The sequence below is a fragment of the Talpa occidentalis genome, unplaced genomic scaffold (genome assembly GCF_014898055.3).
Source record: "Talpa occidentalis isolate TD23 unplaced genomic scaffold, MPIMG_talOcc4v2.1 talOcc4.5, whole genome shotgun sequence".
Taxonomy (NCBI): Eukaryota; Metazoa; Chordata; class Mammalia; order Eulipotyphla; family Talpidae; genus Talpa; species Talpa occidentalis.
In genome coordinates, this window is record NW_023604861.1 from 104,745,062 (window position 1) to 104,758,594 (window position 13,533).

General features: G+C 46.8%; 1 protein-coding gene across 1 annotated transcript in view; it reads right to left on the reverse strand.

The window, feature by feature from the left end:
• FHL2 (four and a half LIM domains 2) overlaps positions 1 to 13,533 on the reverse strand; it is a 32,501-nt gene that overhangs the window by 3,741 nt on the left and 15,227 nt on the right. Inside the window, exons 3-5 of the mRNA XM_037528039.2 lie at positions 8,438 to 8,612; positions 2,945 to 3,114; positions 836 to 1,022 (exon numbers count right to left, since the gene is read on the reverse strand). Coding sequence (XP_037383936.1) covers positions 836 to 1,022; positions 2,945 to 3,114; positions 8,438 to 8,612 — 532 coding nt within the window. The remainder of the gene's footprint in view (positions 1 to 835; positions 1,023 to 2,944; positions 3,115 to 8,437; positions 8,613 to 13,533) is intronic.

Below are 13,533 nucleotides of genomic sequence, written 5' to 3' on the forward strand. Positions count from 1 at the left end.
AAAAGGAGGCAGAACGTCTCCTTGTTCCATCTGGGCTGGGAATGTATGAGACAGATGACTAGTCTGTCACCTCTCTGCGGGTCAGCCAATGACCACAAAAGTACCATGAGTATTAATTTTGGAATTACAAATAAATGTTACTGAGTAGGCAAATGACAGTATGGACTCAATAATGGGGATGGATTGTATGTGTGAATTAAGAACCACCATACACAAAAAATTAGAAAATATCAAATTAAATTTATTTTAAAAATCATTTAAAGTTTGTTAAAGAGAAAAAATACTAAGTAGGGAGCTATTCCAATTTAATCTACACCAGCAACCATGCACAACTGGGAATCCAGGTAGTAATTCCAAAATTCCCCTGCAGGTTCCTGAACATTTGTCTCTGCATTCAGAGAATTAACTCTCCTATTTGGAGGGAAGTTTCCGTTTAGTTTTTCTAGTGTTGTATTTTTTTTTTTCCAGTGATGGAATGGTAGTAACTACCATTGACATGCATATCTCATACTTTATGTTTAAAAGTGCTTTTATGTAGATTGTCACTTTATAAAGTTTAATTTTATAAACATCGACTTTCCATGATAATTACTGTGCAACAGCATTAAAAATTAATATGCTGGGGCAAAAGATTGTATTTCCCTTCTCTAAATGATGCCAAGGGAAATGTATATAAATGACTGGAATGGCACATCTTGGCACAGGAAAGTTTAATTGCTGTGCTCCTTTAGCGTCTAGGTAGATCAACCTGCCCTTGCTCAAAGGCGGAACCTTCCCTCGCTGTGTGAAGGCACGGTGGGGGCGCACCGGAAGGGAGGGTCCCTGGGACACTCACCGCTGATGGGGTGGGTGCACCCAGCACACTTCTTGGCATACAAGTCGCAGAAGCAGCTCAGGCAGTAGGCAAACTCATCCCGGGACGTGAAGCGCTGCCCAGACAGCGGTTTCTTGCAGGCCGTGCACACGAAGCACTCCTTGTGCCAGGGCTGGTCCCGGTAAGTGACTCCCCCTGTGGTGATGGGCTGGGGGACGCAAGAGGAAGAGGGTCAGCTTCCTGAGGACATTCTCCATATACTTCCCAGTCTCAGCTAGTACCTCAGGACAATGCAAGAGCCTCATCCAGAAAAGACCCAGTTTGTGTTAAAAGTCACCGAGAGCCTGGCCTCATGCTGGCCTCTTGGTCCTCCCCGCAACATACTGCAGGCCCTGGCTTTCCTGCTTGAGGCAAGGATCCTGGGGAACGTAAAGCACAGGTGTTGGTGGTCAGGCTGCATCGCTTCCGCCTGCAGCCTGGAGGCAGTGCCAGGAGGTTAAAAGGGGAAACTAGCAGGGAGACCCGCATTTGAATCCTAACCCTGCTCGTTGCCAGTCTGTGCCTGTTGGCAGGTCTTCTGTAAGGACCTCTGTGCCTCATCTGGTGAGACTACACGAGAGAATCTTTGGGAAGTCCTCATGAGGAAATCTGGTAGGTGGTAGCCTCTCAAATATCACTTACAACTCAGTCTAATCATTTGCTGATGGTGGGAGAAAGAGCAAGTTTGGCAGTTGCTGATTCCCTAGTGAGGGGACGGGCATCCTGGGAGGTTTGGGGAAAATACGCCCAATGCCTGCCTCTCATTCTGTCTTGTGGTCATAGACGTTTGTGAGAAGAAGCTTCAAAGGCAGATGCAATAGAACTGGCCTTCAACCTCTCAATTTTATCTAGTTTCTTTTTTTTTTCCCAGAGTGTTGCCTTTTATATTCATTTTAGAAATGGATGAACAATGGAATTGACTAAGATATCAGAGGAGCCAGCATAACAGAAAAATGGTGACAGGGAAGAAGCAGTAACATCCCACCTTCACACATTTTATTCTGTAAACACTGCTGTGTCACCCAGGATCCCCCTTATCTTCACAGAGGCTGAAAAAGTCCTTACAGTAGGGCAGATACTGTTTCCATCTACAGATGTGTGAACAGACCTCCGCAGGTTAAGTGAATTCACAGCTCATGGCAAAGCAGGGGCTCTAGCACTCAGGACTTTATTCTTTTCATTGAGCCACAAACCAACAAAAAACTTCCTCTAAGCAGGAAGGAGCAGAATTTACGCAAAATATGTTGAGTTGCAAGGTATCTGTGTGCTACAGGAGGTGAGTGAATGTGGGATGTCTGCCTTTGAAAAGTTACAGAAAAGTTACAGACAGGCCAGTCATTAAGACTAAAGTTAACCAGGCTCAGGGAACAGCAGCCAGGCCTTCCCCTGCAGATGGAGACCAGCCAGGGCGCCAAAGAGCAGGCGGTGGAGTCGGGACAAAGTTCTACAGCTGCACTGCTCAGGGCAGCCCGATGGGTGAGCACAGGTGCTCAGGATGCCAAGGCTGCATCTGTCAGGGCAAACCCACATGCAGCAAAGGAGCTCTGCTCCGAAAGGGCACAGGTGTGGGGGCAACAGGGTGAGCAGCTGTGAGGCCGCTTCCTATAGGCCTTTTCTTTATTTCACTAACAGAAACAGCACATAATCAACTGGGTGAGTTTCCCCTTTACTTCTCACACCCCTTCCACCCCCCCAATCTTTCTCTCTCCCTCCTCTTCTTCCTTCTGTCCAGTTTAGCAGTGGATTTTGTTATTCAAGGAGACCAGTGTGACAAAGAGCTCTGGGACAGTAAGTTCCCCTTTCCTTTAACATCAAATTACAAACATGAGCAAACATTTGGAAAGTTCTAGGAAAAAGAAGGAATAAGGCGATTTCACCTAGATCACAGCTCATGTCTTTGAAAGCAAGACCTGGAACACAGGCCCAATGGATACAATCTACAGAAGAAAGAACTATGGGATGCGAGGTGAGGCAGGCATAGGTTTCATTCCACTCCATCTTATACGAGCAACCTCTTTTGGAAAGGCGAACTGACAGGGGCCACAACAGCAAACTGACTGGGAAGCGCAAAGCCTGGGAAGAACAAGATACCTTGTTGCACTGAACACATTGCAGAGCGTATTGTTTCTCGTAGCAGGGCACACAGAAATTCTGATTGTCTTTAGGGATGAAGCTCTTGGTTCCAATGGGCTGCTGGCACCGATGGCACATGAAGCAGGTCTCGTGCCAGCTGCTGCCCTTATACTCCATTTTGCGGGTACCTGTCATGCGAGTCAAGAAATAAAGCACAGGGCTGTTAACAAGGGCTGCCTTGGAGTCCCAGCAATCTGCACGGAGAAGATAAGGAACAGCCACACGTGGAGTACTATGTAGCCATAAGAAAGGACAAGATGTGGTCATTTTCAACACGATGGAGGGAGTTTGAGAGAATTACGTGTATGTAGTAACACAAGTCCAAAGGATACAAACAAATCCCAGACATTCATATAAAAGATAATCCAATAATGCAAAATACTTAGAAAAATCAGTGAATGTCAATAAACACCTTAAGGGTTCTGGGTTAAGAAGGAGAGAGAGGGCCTCCCCAGTGGTGCAGCAGGTTGAGCGCAGTGCTGTGAAGCTGTCCACAGCCTCTGCAAAGCGGGTTCAATTCCCGGCCGGATACCCACATGGAGCAGCAGACCTCTCCTGTCTCGTCCACTGCTCCCCTCAGCAGTGTTTTCGTTCTGTCTGCAAGTTCTGTTCCCCTCCCTGTCTCTGGTGAATCCTCTCACCCTCCCCAACTTCTGGCCTGTATCCCAGCTCTTGTATAAATAAGTAAATCTTAGAAAAAAGGAGAGAGAGGGAAAAGGGAATTTATAAGAGACGGTGGTAGGGAAAAATAACCAAAAGAAGGAAAGAAAAAGCAAAGGAATAAAAGTTTATTATTTACTTTCTTAGAGTTAATTGGATTCTGTTTTTAACTCAACATTAGGGAAAATGAAACAGCAATAAGGACTGCTTAGAGACTATGAATGCAGGATAAGATGACCTTTAAATTCCTATTCAATTTTTTGGTCTCTGATTCTAGATTTTATTTCCCCAAAAATGCTTTGAAAAAAAAATTATCTTCATTGGCTTTTCCTTTGATCGATGATTTAAAAAAAAAAAGTCCTAATGAATGGAAATAGTTTTGGTTCACTACTACTGGCCACCCCAAACCTTCCTCACACCCACTACCCTCAAACTTGATTCACAGCAAATACTCACTATTTGTTGATTTATGTTTTTCTCATACTTCACCAAAAAAGGGCATAGATTTATAGGATGAGAGGGTTTAAGAAAGATATATGAGCACCCTTTGGATGAAACAAGAAAAATTTGGGGGAAAGGTGCATAAAGGATGAAGAAATAGTAAAATGCCCCAGACACTGGGGCTGCTTGGGGCCAGCATGCTGCGTGTGGCTGGGACCACACTCCTGTGTCCTGCAGAAGTGACATGCGCATAGTCACACTGTCCACACACTCAAAGGATGTGTGTGGGTTGGGAGGCTGGTACGAGAGGGAATTCGGGGAGCTGGAGCGGCACAGTTATCCTCAAAACTATAGAATTTATTCGTAGGGTGAAGAATCCTGAAAAAGGAAAACTACCTCAAGCAACTGAATTTCAGGTGAAAACGGTGGAATGTTTTTCATGTCAATTTTTTCCCCCATGTACTCTTGATTCGTTACTTGCTTTTTTAATCTCTGAACTTCCCTTTGATAAAGAACCAATGGATTTTATCAGTGAAAAGAGGGAAATTATGATTCTCATTTAAGACTCTATGCAAGGACACAAAAGTGCATCTTGGTGTGTTCTAAAATAACAGAACTGTCCTGCCGCCCGCCAAGAATCCACCAGGCCATTTCCTGCCCTGCATCAGACACTTGTGTAAGTATTGTGCACTGCCAGCAGGTGGCAGCAAAACTCCTTGTAACAGATCTGCATTTTCCAACAATTCTCCAGCAGATGGAAGCACAGTTTAAAGGTGTGCCTTCTCTCTCTCTTTTTTCTTTTTTTCTTTTTTAAAAAAAGATTTATTTCCTTATGCATACAAGAATGGGGTACAGGCCAGAGATTCGGGCAGAGACAGAGCAGGGAACAGAACAGGCAGATTGACCAAAGCACATTGTTGAGGGGAGCAGCGGGTGAGTCAGGAGAGGTCTGCTGCGCCATGTAGGTAGCTCCCTGGTCGGGGATCAAGCTCATGCTGCAGCGGCTGCGGACAACTTCATAGGCTGTGTCTTAACCCCCATGCCACCAGGGAGGCCCCCCTTTTACTGATTCCATAAGCAAGCAAGGAACCAGAAACTTGGTGAAGGATTAATGGACAGTGTGAGTCGGCTCAAAGTCCGCAGTGCATCTGTGAGAAACTTCTGCCTGTTTGCAGAAGTTCCTTTGGTAAAGAACAGGTGAGCCTTAGGGCTATCTATGGTTTGTGCTGGTTCTAGTTTCTTGACTTCATCAAGAAATGGGCTTTCATCGAAGGTGGAGCCAGAGGACATGATTTTCATTTAGGACTTGTCTCTTGCCTAATACATATTGAATTTCAGTACAAAGCTGTGCTGATACTGTATTGCTATTCACCTTGATCTGGTTGTAGCACGTTCAGAAATCAAACCAAAGTAAGGAAGAACTACATGACTTAGGGCTGGCTTCCTTCTTCCTTTTTTGCAAACACCAGGCTTTTTCTTGATACCCTGCCTTTGGTGGCCATCCATTCCCTCTATTTCTTATTTCATCCAACAAAACACAGCTCATTCTCGAAGACTGCTCAAAGGTGACAATATTGAGGGTCCCCCTGCCCGCCTCCCCCGCCCAGGGCATGTGTCTGCCTAACAGCAGGTATCAGCCAGGTTTCTACAGCATTCCCACCTAAAAATTCTAAAGAGATGACAGTGGAATATTGTTCACTGATGCGCGTGTGTATGTGTGTGTGTGTGTGTGTGTGAAGCGGGGGTGGATAATGTTAGAAAATGCTCTGCCCTGGACCAACCAACTCTCTGTGTCCTCCATCCCTGCACCTGGCTCTGCCTTCTCCTGGGCTAGCCCGTGTGGCTCCCGTTGCTGTCCTCACTGGGTGACAGTGTCCAGGAGTTGGGTTCTGACCCCACCGATGTCAGGAAAGAGGCACAAAGCAAACATCTGCCTGGCTGTAGAGCTGAAACAAATATTTGACCACATTGTGTTCTGAACCCACAGATGACATCAAGGGAGAATTCCTTGGCACTGTTATAAACCAGGCACTATAATAAACCCGCCTTGTTCCCTCCTGTACCCCCATCTCGCTGCCATTCACCTCCCTGGGGAGACTTCAGAAGAGGAAGCAGACTGCAGAGTCTGCCTGGGGCCCTGCAGGAGCTCACTCTCTCGCGAAGGAAGCATGCTTCTGCTGGTGGCCCCGAGAGAAAGAAACTACAATGTCACATTGGCCAAACTGCTGTTGAACTTAAAGTAATAGCCTGGGGTTCGGGAAGGGGTCACCAGGGCCCCAACAGTTGTTGGTGGCTGGGATCACAGGACCTCTGAGAAGCAGAGCGAGGACCTGGGTTTTCTGGCTCCTAGTCCAACGCACTGAAACTGCTGAGTGATTTCATCAGAGATGGTCCCGGCACTGCTACTTTGCATTCCTACTAGTGAGGCTGTGTGTGCCCGACACCACGAACGTTCATCTTGTGTGTCCTCTACTCCTCCTCCTCCAGAAATAACCACCTTCACCAAGTGGGAGCTGGTGACCCTCCAAGCCCAAAAGGCCCACCTCTCCTTCCCTAGGGAGAAGGTGGTGAGGCTGAGACCACAAGGCTTCAGGGAAAGCGTTGGATGAACCCGATCCTGCTAGACCAGGAACCAGGGCTGCCTTTACATTTCTTTGCTGGTGAGATCAGACAGGTGAACTTGAAGGTCATTTAAGCTTAAACTCATCAATGCCGTTCCTTTTCCTGTGATTTAACTGCATCCTCACTGCAAGTGCCTGAGCTGGGGCATCTTCCTCAACACAAGGACAGCAAAGTGAACAAGAAACTCCCTTCCCAAAGGTTCTGCCCCAGGGTGTGCAGCCAGCTAGGCAGATGCTGAGTCCAGTGTGTACTCGCACCACCCTCAGGATCGAGACCCTACCACCCGAAGCCACCTCCTTGGGGCCCTGTCTCACTGTCCTGATGGCCACCCATGGAGTAAGGAAGGAGGGACAACTGGACAAGGAGGCCTGCAGGATGGGTGCACAGAAGGGCAGAACACTGCTGAGGAGCTAACAAACCAACAGAGCAGAAGGTGGACACGGACGAGGACGTGCCAGGCCCAGAGAGGCCTGGCAGCAGGGGAATTGTGGAGAGTGCGTGCGGGAGGAGACACTCTGGCAGATACACCAAGTGGGAGGTGTGAAAGGAGCTGGGAAGGAGGGCTGAGGGAGCTCTGCTATGAGTCATGATGGAACCTTCTTTGGGCGCTTGTCATGACAACCTAGTTAAGATTTAATTTGTTGCTCAACCACTTTTGTGTCCCTCTTGCTCTGGGCCTGTCGTGCATGCCTGTGTGACTCCTTGTGGTCAGCCCGGCTCTGTGTGGGTTTCCAGTCATTCCTGCTGTCAGCACCTTCAGGCCCCTCATCTCTCACACCCGCAGCTCTTGAAGAGCCCACAGTCTTCTTGAGAGCAAGGAGGTCCCCTGGCCTGGCCCTGCCGCTCCTGCCAACCTGAGCCTTATTCTTATTTGATCATCACTGTCACTGCTGGGCTGATGAGAGCCCCAGAACTCAGGTGCTTCTGTTTGAACTCCCCAATCCTCTATTAAATCACGGCAGTGTGCATCCTAAGTGCTACTCCTCCGGACTGGCTCCCAGGTCGTCTACGGCTTCATCCTATCCTGCTTTCTGCGAAGGCACACCTTCTAAGATGTTCAGTGGATAGAGTTTCTCTCCTGTTTTTATGTGGCTCTCGTCGGGATGCCAAATGAAAGAGTCTCAAATGGGACAGATGCTAAGAAAGTTGATTTAACTGGGAGTCATATTTTGCTAAACCTGGCAAGGCCACCGCTCGGCCTGGTCACACGAGGGATGTTGCTGACGGGATCTGTCCTAAGCACTAGCAGGGCCCAGGTCTGTGCTGTGTCTTGGGGTCCACACTCTACATGCTTCTGCAAGGGCCTCTCCTCGCCCTATTTCTATATGCATGCAACAAAATTTATTTTGTAAGTTTTGGATTTACAAATTCCACATATATTTTTGTTGACTCCTTTTAAAATAAGATTCTTCTCTCACGAAGAACAAAACAAACATCCCCCCAATTAGCAAGGGACACACAATCCTGTCCTTCCCTGTCAACAGGTACATCACCTTCTTACCTGGGCCACTTCAAGGGCAACTGTGGTTCTGTCTGGAACATCATGCCTGCCTGGTCAGAGTGTAAACTCCACGAGGGCAAAGGACAGACCTCCCCTTGGCTCACTGCTCTAAATGGCACTGCCTAACACTCGGGAGGGGACAGTGCCTATTTGCTGAAATCACAAAGGAGTAAAATTCAGCAACAGAAGGAACGCGAGAGACTTTGCGTGGCCTCTGGAGGGCTGACCTGGCATGATGGTCTTCTTGCATTCCTGGCACTTCGACGAGTACTCGTGGGAGTAGCAGTCTGTGCAGAGCAGCTGGTCCTCCTTGGCCGCGAAGGGCTTGTCCACCAGTGAACTCTTGCACCGCGAGCAGTGGAAACAGGCCTCATGCCAGTGCCGGTCCTTGTAGGACAAGTCCTGCAGACCCAGACCACACGGGACAGTGAGAGGAGGCCATGGGGGCTCCAGGCTGCCCTGCCTGACCCCCAGGATGTGGTGCAGGTGGCAAAGGGAATTGGGAGGGGGGTAGAGGCCTGTGATTGCACCTGGATCATGATAGCAGCTGCCCAGATGAGGAAGGTTAGACTGTTTTCTTGTTGCATTTGGAACCATTTAGACAGGTGTGTATATGTGTGTGTGTGGCCGGTGGGGAGGTTGAGGGGTGGAGAAAGAAGGAGCAAGGCAGAGAGAGAGGAGCTTTTGAAAAACAAGTGCATTTCCCTTAGGTATTGTGCCTAAGAAAAAGAACAAAAAACATGACTTCTCACTGATGCTTCTGAGCAAAGGGAGCTCAGCAGACTCAATCCTGACAGCAGGATCGTGGTGGTCACTGATGGGAAGGGAAGCCCTGAGTGGGGACATTCAGAGGGTCCCTGAGGACAGGGCTCTGGTTTAACCTGGTACAAAGCAAGCCGGGTGTGGCCCCATGGAGGTGCTACCTGCTGCTGTCAAAACCCAGGGATGGCAGAGAGCAGAGTAGAGGGGACAGAGAGGAAAGTGAGCCGAGAGAGCATGAGCAGGGGTGAGGTGGGAGAGAGGGGTGCTTTGTGGAGCTGTGCGTGAGGCTAGAGGGGCCCACCAGGCTCAGGCTGGAGCGGGAGGCACCTTCATGTCTGCAAGGAGTAGAACTGAAATTTATCTTCAGGGTAGTGGACAAAGGCGGACCTAGTGGAGAGTGCAGTGCTGAGGTTGCGTGTGACAGGTGGACCAGGACATCAGGTTGGGAAGAGGACAGTGCAGAACCACCACAGAGAAGCAGGGGCCTCTTTGGACATACAGGCGGGAAACAGAGGCAGGCGTGGCAAAGACAGTCCACACACTTTAGTGAAGGGTGAAAAAGAGATGTGAGCACAGGGTAGGAAACCGTGTCGACTCTACACTACCTGTGATCCTGCCTAAGGGAGAAGAAGAAATGTAAAAATCGCCTTTTTAAAGTGGCATATGGCTTTTTGAAAGTGCCAATACAAAGTTAACACAACCAATTCCTATCTAGCTTTATCATAAATGGGATTTTTTTTCTGTTGCCCTTCGTATACCCAACTGTAATCTGAAACCATCATTCGTTTATTAATGAGGCAGACACAGAATTGGGGGCCACTGTTTGGTTTCCTGGGCGGGCTTCCAGACCTGTGGCATTCTGAACCCCAGCTGCTCCCACAGACGCCCTCGGAAACATCCTTCCCAAGATATCTGTTCCCAACACCACAGTCGCAGCTGGAGCGAGGCCGAGTGTAGGACGGGAAAGCACTCATCTTGGATTTGATTAGAAAGTCCTGAAATACAAGTCAACTCGGAGTCCAAATGAGAACAAGCAGTTCCCTTTTGATGAAGTACCGGGGTGTGTTTTCCCAGAACCTTGAAGCAAACTGAAGTTGTTTGATTTGGTGATCTTTTTGTATACTGTTTTAGTTGAGGGAATTTTTAAAAATATAAATGTTGAATGCTTTGAAAGCAGTTGGGTTGCAGGGAAGGGTGTGCCTGACCTTGCTCCCTCGAACATGGCTCCTGTTAGCAGTTTGTGTCCTCAAACACCTGGGAGCAGAATTACAGCCAACGAGAGATAAGGAACGAAGTGCAGAATCTTCTTGGCCAGGGGAGCAGGGATTTCTTTCTGTGAGACTGATTTCGTTTACTGAAATGTTCCCCTTTCCATTTGGTGAGGCCAAACTTTGGGGCCTGTGAGCCGGGCAGACCACTGTCTGCCTCTTACATTTCTAGCCTAAAGACTTTGGAGAAATTTGGAGAGGAAAATCACCTTTGCTTTATTGGTTATTTGGCTTTACTGGTTATTTTGGCAATGAAATAAAATATAAGCTGTTTTGAGCTAATGACTATAAATGCAAATCATTATACAGTGACAACTATACTCTGCGTACATCCCTTCTTCAAAAATAAATCATTATTTTTCTCATCCTGGATGTTGATAATTATTACCCCACTGTGAGTTAAAGGCACTGTGCAGCCCTGTAAGGTAAATATTATTACTGAGGTTCTAAAGGTCAATAAGTTGCTCCTACTCACACAGCTGGCCAGTAGCTAAACTAGGGTTTGAGTTCAAGTCCTTCTGATTTGAAAGCTGTCAACCATACCAGGTAAAATCCTGGTAAAATCTGTGTGTTATGCTTTGCTTCCAAAAGTTAACCCTTTATGAGCTCTGCATACACCCACTGAAAAAATTCAGAAACAATGCCATATGAATGCAATTCAGCAATACCTTGGTTTAGACTTCCAATATAGTCAAAGGAAGCATTTAAAACCCTATCCAACAAGAACAGCAATTGGAGTAACATAAAAGAGTTGAGGTCCTTGGTCTTGCTATCACTGTCATAATGCTGACTGCAGAATAAATGTATTAAGAACTGTATGGAAAACAGTACTATAGCTCATCCAAAAATTGAACACACAACTACCACGTGACCCAGCAAGAGCACTTTTGAGTATATGCCCCAAATTGTTTGTATTTGTAGACAGACCCATGTTCATAGCAGCATTTATTCACAATAGCAACCCAAGTGTCCACAAAGAGATGAGGGATAAAGAAATGCAGCTGCACACACAATGGAGTATATTTCATCTCATAAAGGAAGCAAATTCTGATACTTGCTACAACATCAACAAACCTGGAGGCCAGCAAGCCAAGTGAAACAAGCCAGTGGCAAGAAGACACATCCTGTGTGATACAATGCAGACGGGACTCTGCAGCAGTCAAACCCATAAAGACAGAAAGTAGAAGGGTGGTTGTCAGGGACTGAGAGGAAAATGGGGAGCTGCTGTTTACTGGGTACAGAGTTTCAGTTTTGCAAGATGGAAAGCGTTCTAGAGAGCGGTTTCACAACAATGCAAATGTACTTGGCAGTGCTGAGCCATACAATTAAAAAGGGCTATGATGGTGAATTTTGTGTTATGTGTATTTTGCCACAGTTAAAAAAATGAGCTGTGACTGTCATGTAGTTGGTCAAAACATTTTTTTGAGAAGTTAGTCGGGCTCCCTCTGTACAGACTGGTCACCTCAGAAAAGACTGCTATTGTGGAAAAGTTGCACAATGTTTTCCACATTCTGTGAATCACTGCCTGGGTAAAAGGAGAACCCAGAGGCTGGGGAGTGGGGAGAAGGGGTATGGCAGCTTTCCTGGAGACACTCTAGGGGTCACTGTTGCTGCCCTGCCCAGGGAGCTGACACCACACATGGGGGCTACAGGCTGACAGTGAAAAGAGAAGGCAAGAAAATAAGAATTCAAGGAAATTTGCCTTTTGGGGCTGACCTTCCAGAACACTGAGGGAGGAACCTCCATGGATGACGAAAGAATGTCACCACTTTCTCCACCCTGCCTAGCATGTCCCTGGGAGGAGGGAAGTGTGAGCAAGGTGGTTAATATGACTGAGCAGTCATGGAAAAGCTAATGTTAAAACGTTCATGTGGATCTAAAGCACTGCAGGGATCAATTTTAACTCCAGTTAACATTTCTGGCATGAAAACACCGTGTCTATCGTTAAGGCTTTAAATCAGTTGAAGGCTGATTTGTTGACAGACATTTGATACGAGAAAGGGCCCCTCTAAATTTAGGGACTGTTGACATGTCCTTACTAGACCATAAGCATCAATTTGAGACTTGTGGTCTTTCCCAAGGCCACCCTTTTGACGCTGCTCCTCCGGTCCTCGCTCCGGTTCACTAATCCCTGCTCCTTTCAAGGAATGCACATTCCTCTGAGTGGGTGATCTAGAACATCCCCCGATGTTCACTCCTCACCTCAGCTTTCGCCTTCAGAGTAGATGCTGGGAAATGCTTCCCGTCCCATCCTCCACCCTGGAGAACTTGGTCGGGGCACCTTCCACAAGATGACCTGGGCTGAGCTAGCCCTGCTTCCCTTTCCTGGGGCTGTTGTGAGTCACCCACACGTCTCCCTCAAAGTCCTCTTCCCTCTCTGGCAAATGCATGCACACACATGTATTTTTGCCTTTATACACAATTCCTGATTTGGTTTATTCAAAGATATTTGTTATTTCTCGAAAGCTCCTGACAAGAAATGGAAATGGTTTCCCTATAGATCAATATGTTCATTCTCTTAAATTTCATGGTGTGCAATAAGTAAAAATAGTCTGTAAACTAACTTTACATCATTACTGTTGGTGGTGGGTCCTCAGTGGGCATATAATTGACCCACCCCTCCTAGCTGGAGACAGCGCTGACCTTCTTGGGGAAGCAGCTGTGCATGCAGGCAGTAGGGGGCCTTGGGTGGCTCACCCTCACCCCCTGTGTTATGAGCAGCAATGTTCCTGGCACCCTAGGAACATTGTAATCAATTCCATTGATTAAACTAAAGGGCTCTCAATTCAAATCCTGGCCATGTACCACTTACTTCATAGGACAAGTCCTTTCCTGCCTCAGCTTCTCATTTGTCAAATAGGAATAATAGCAGTGACCATTTTGCTATGAAGATTGAGTGGTACGGCTATTGCATGTAAAACATTTTAACATATAAGAAAATATTTTTACTAAGCATATGTAACTTGGTATATTGTGATTGCTCAATTAATGTTAATATTAACTAACACTCAGATCATAGCTAATAGTGAAAACAGTTGTCTCAAAGTGTCCCTGGCTGAAACAATTACTCATGAAGATAGTAATGTGTTAGAACTTCCCTTGCCTTCAAACTCCCATGTTAACAACGCTATCACTCTATTTATGAATAGTGTTTTTCACTTCCTTAGCCCTTTTCAGTCTAAAATTTTTTCTTAATCCTTTCTTACTTATTTTGAGTCATCCAATAGCCCTATGAGATAAGGTTTGATTTTTTTATAGATGAACACATTTACAACCATGTGAAAAAGCTGTGA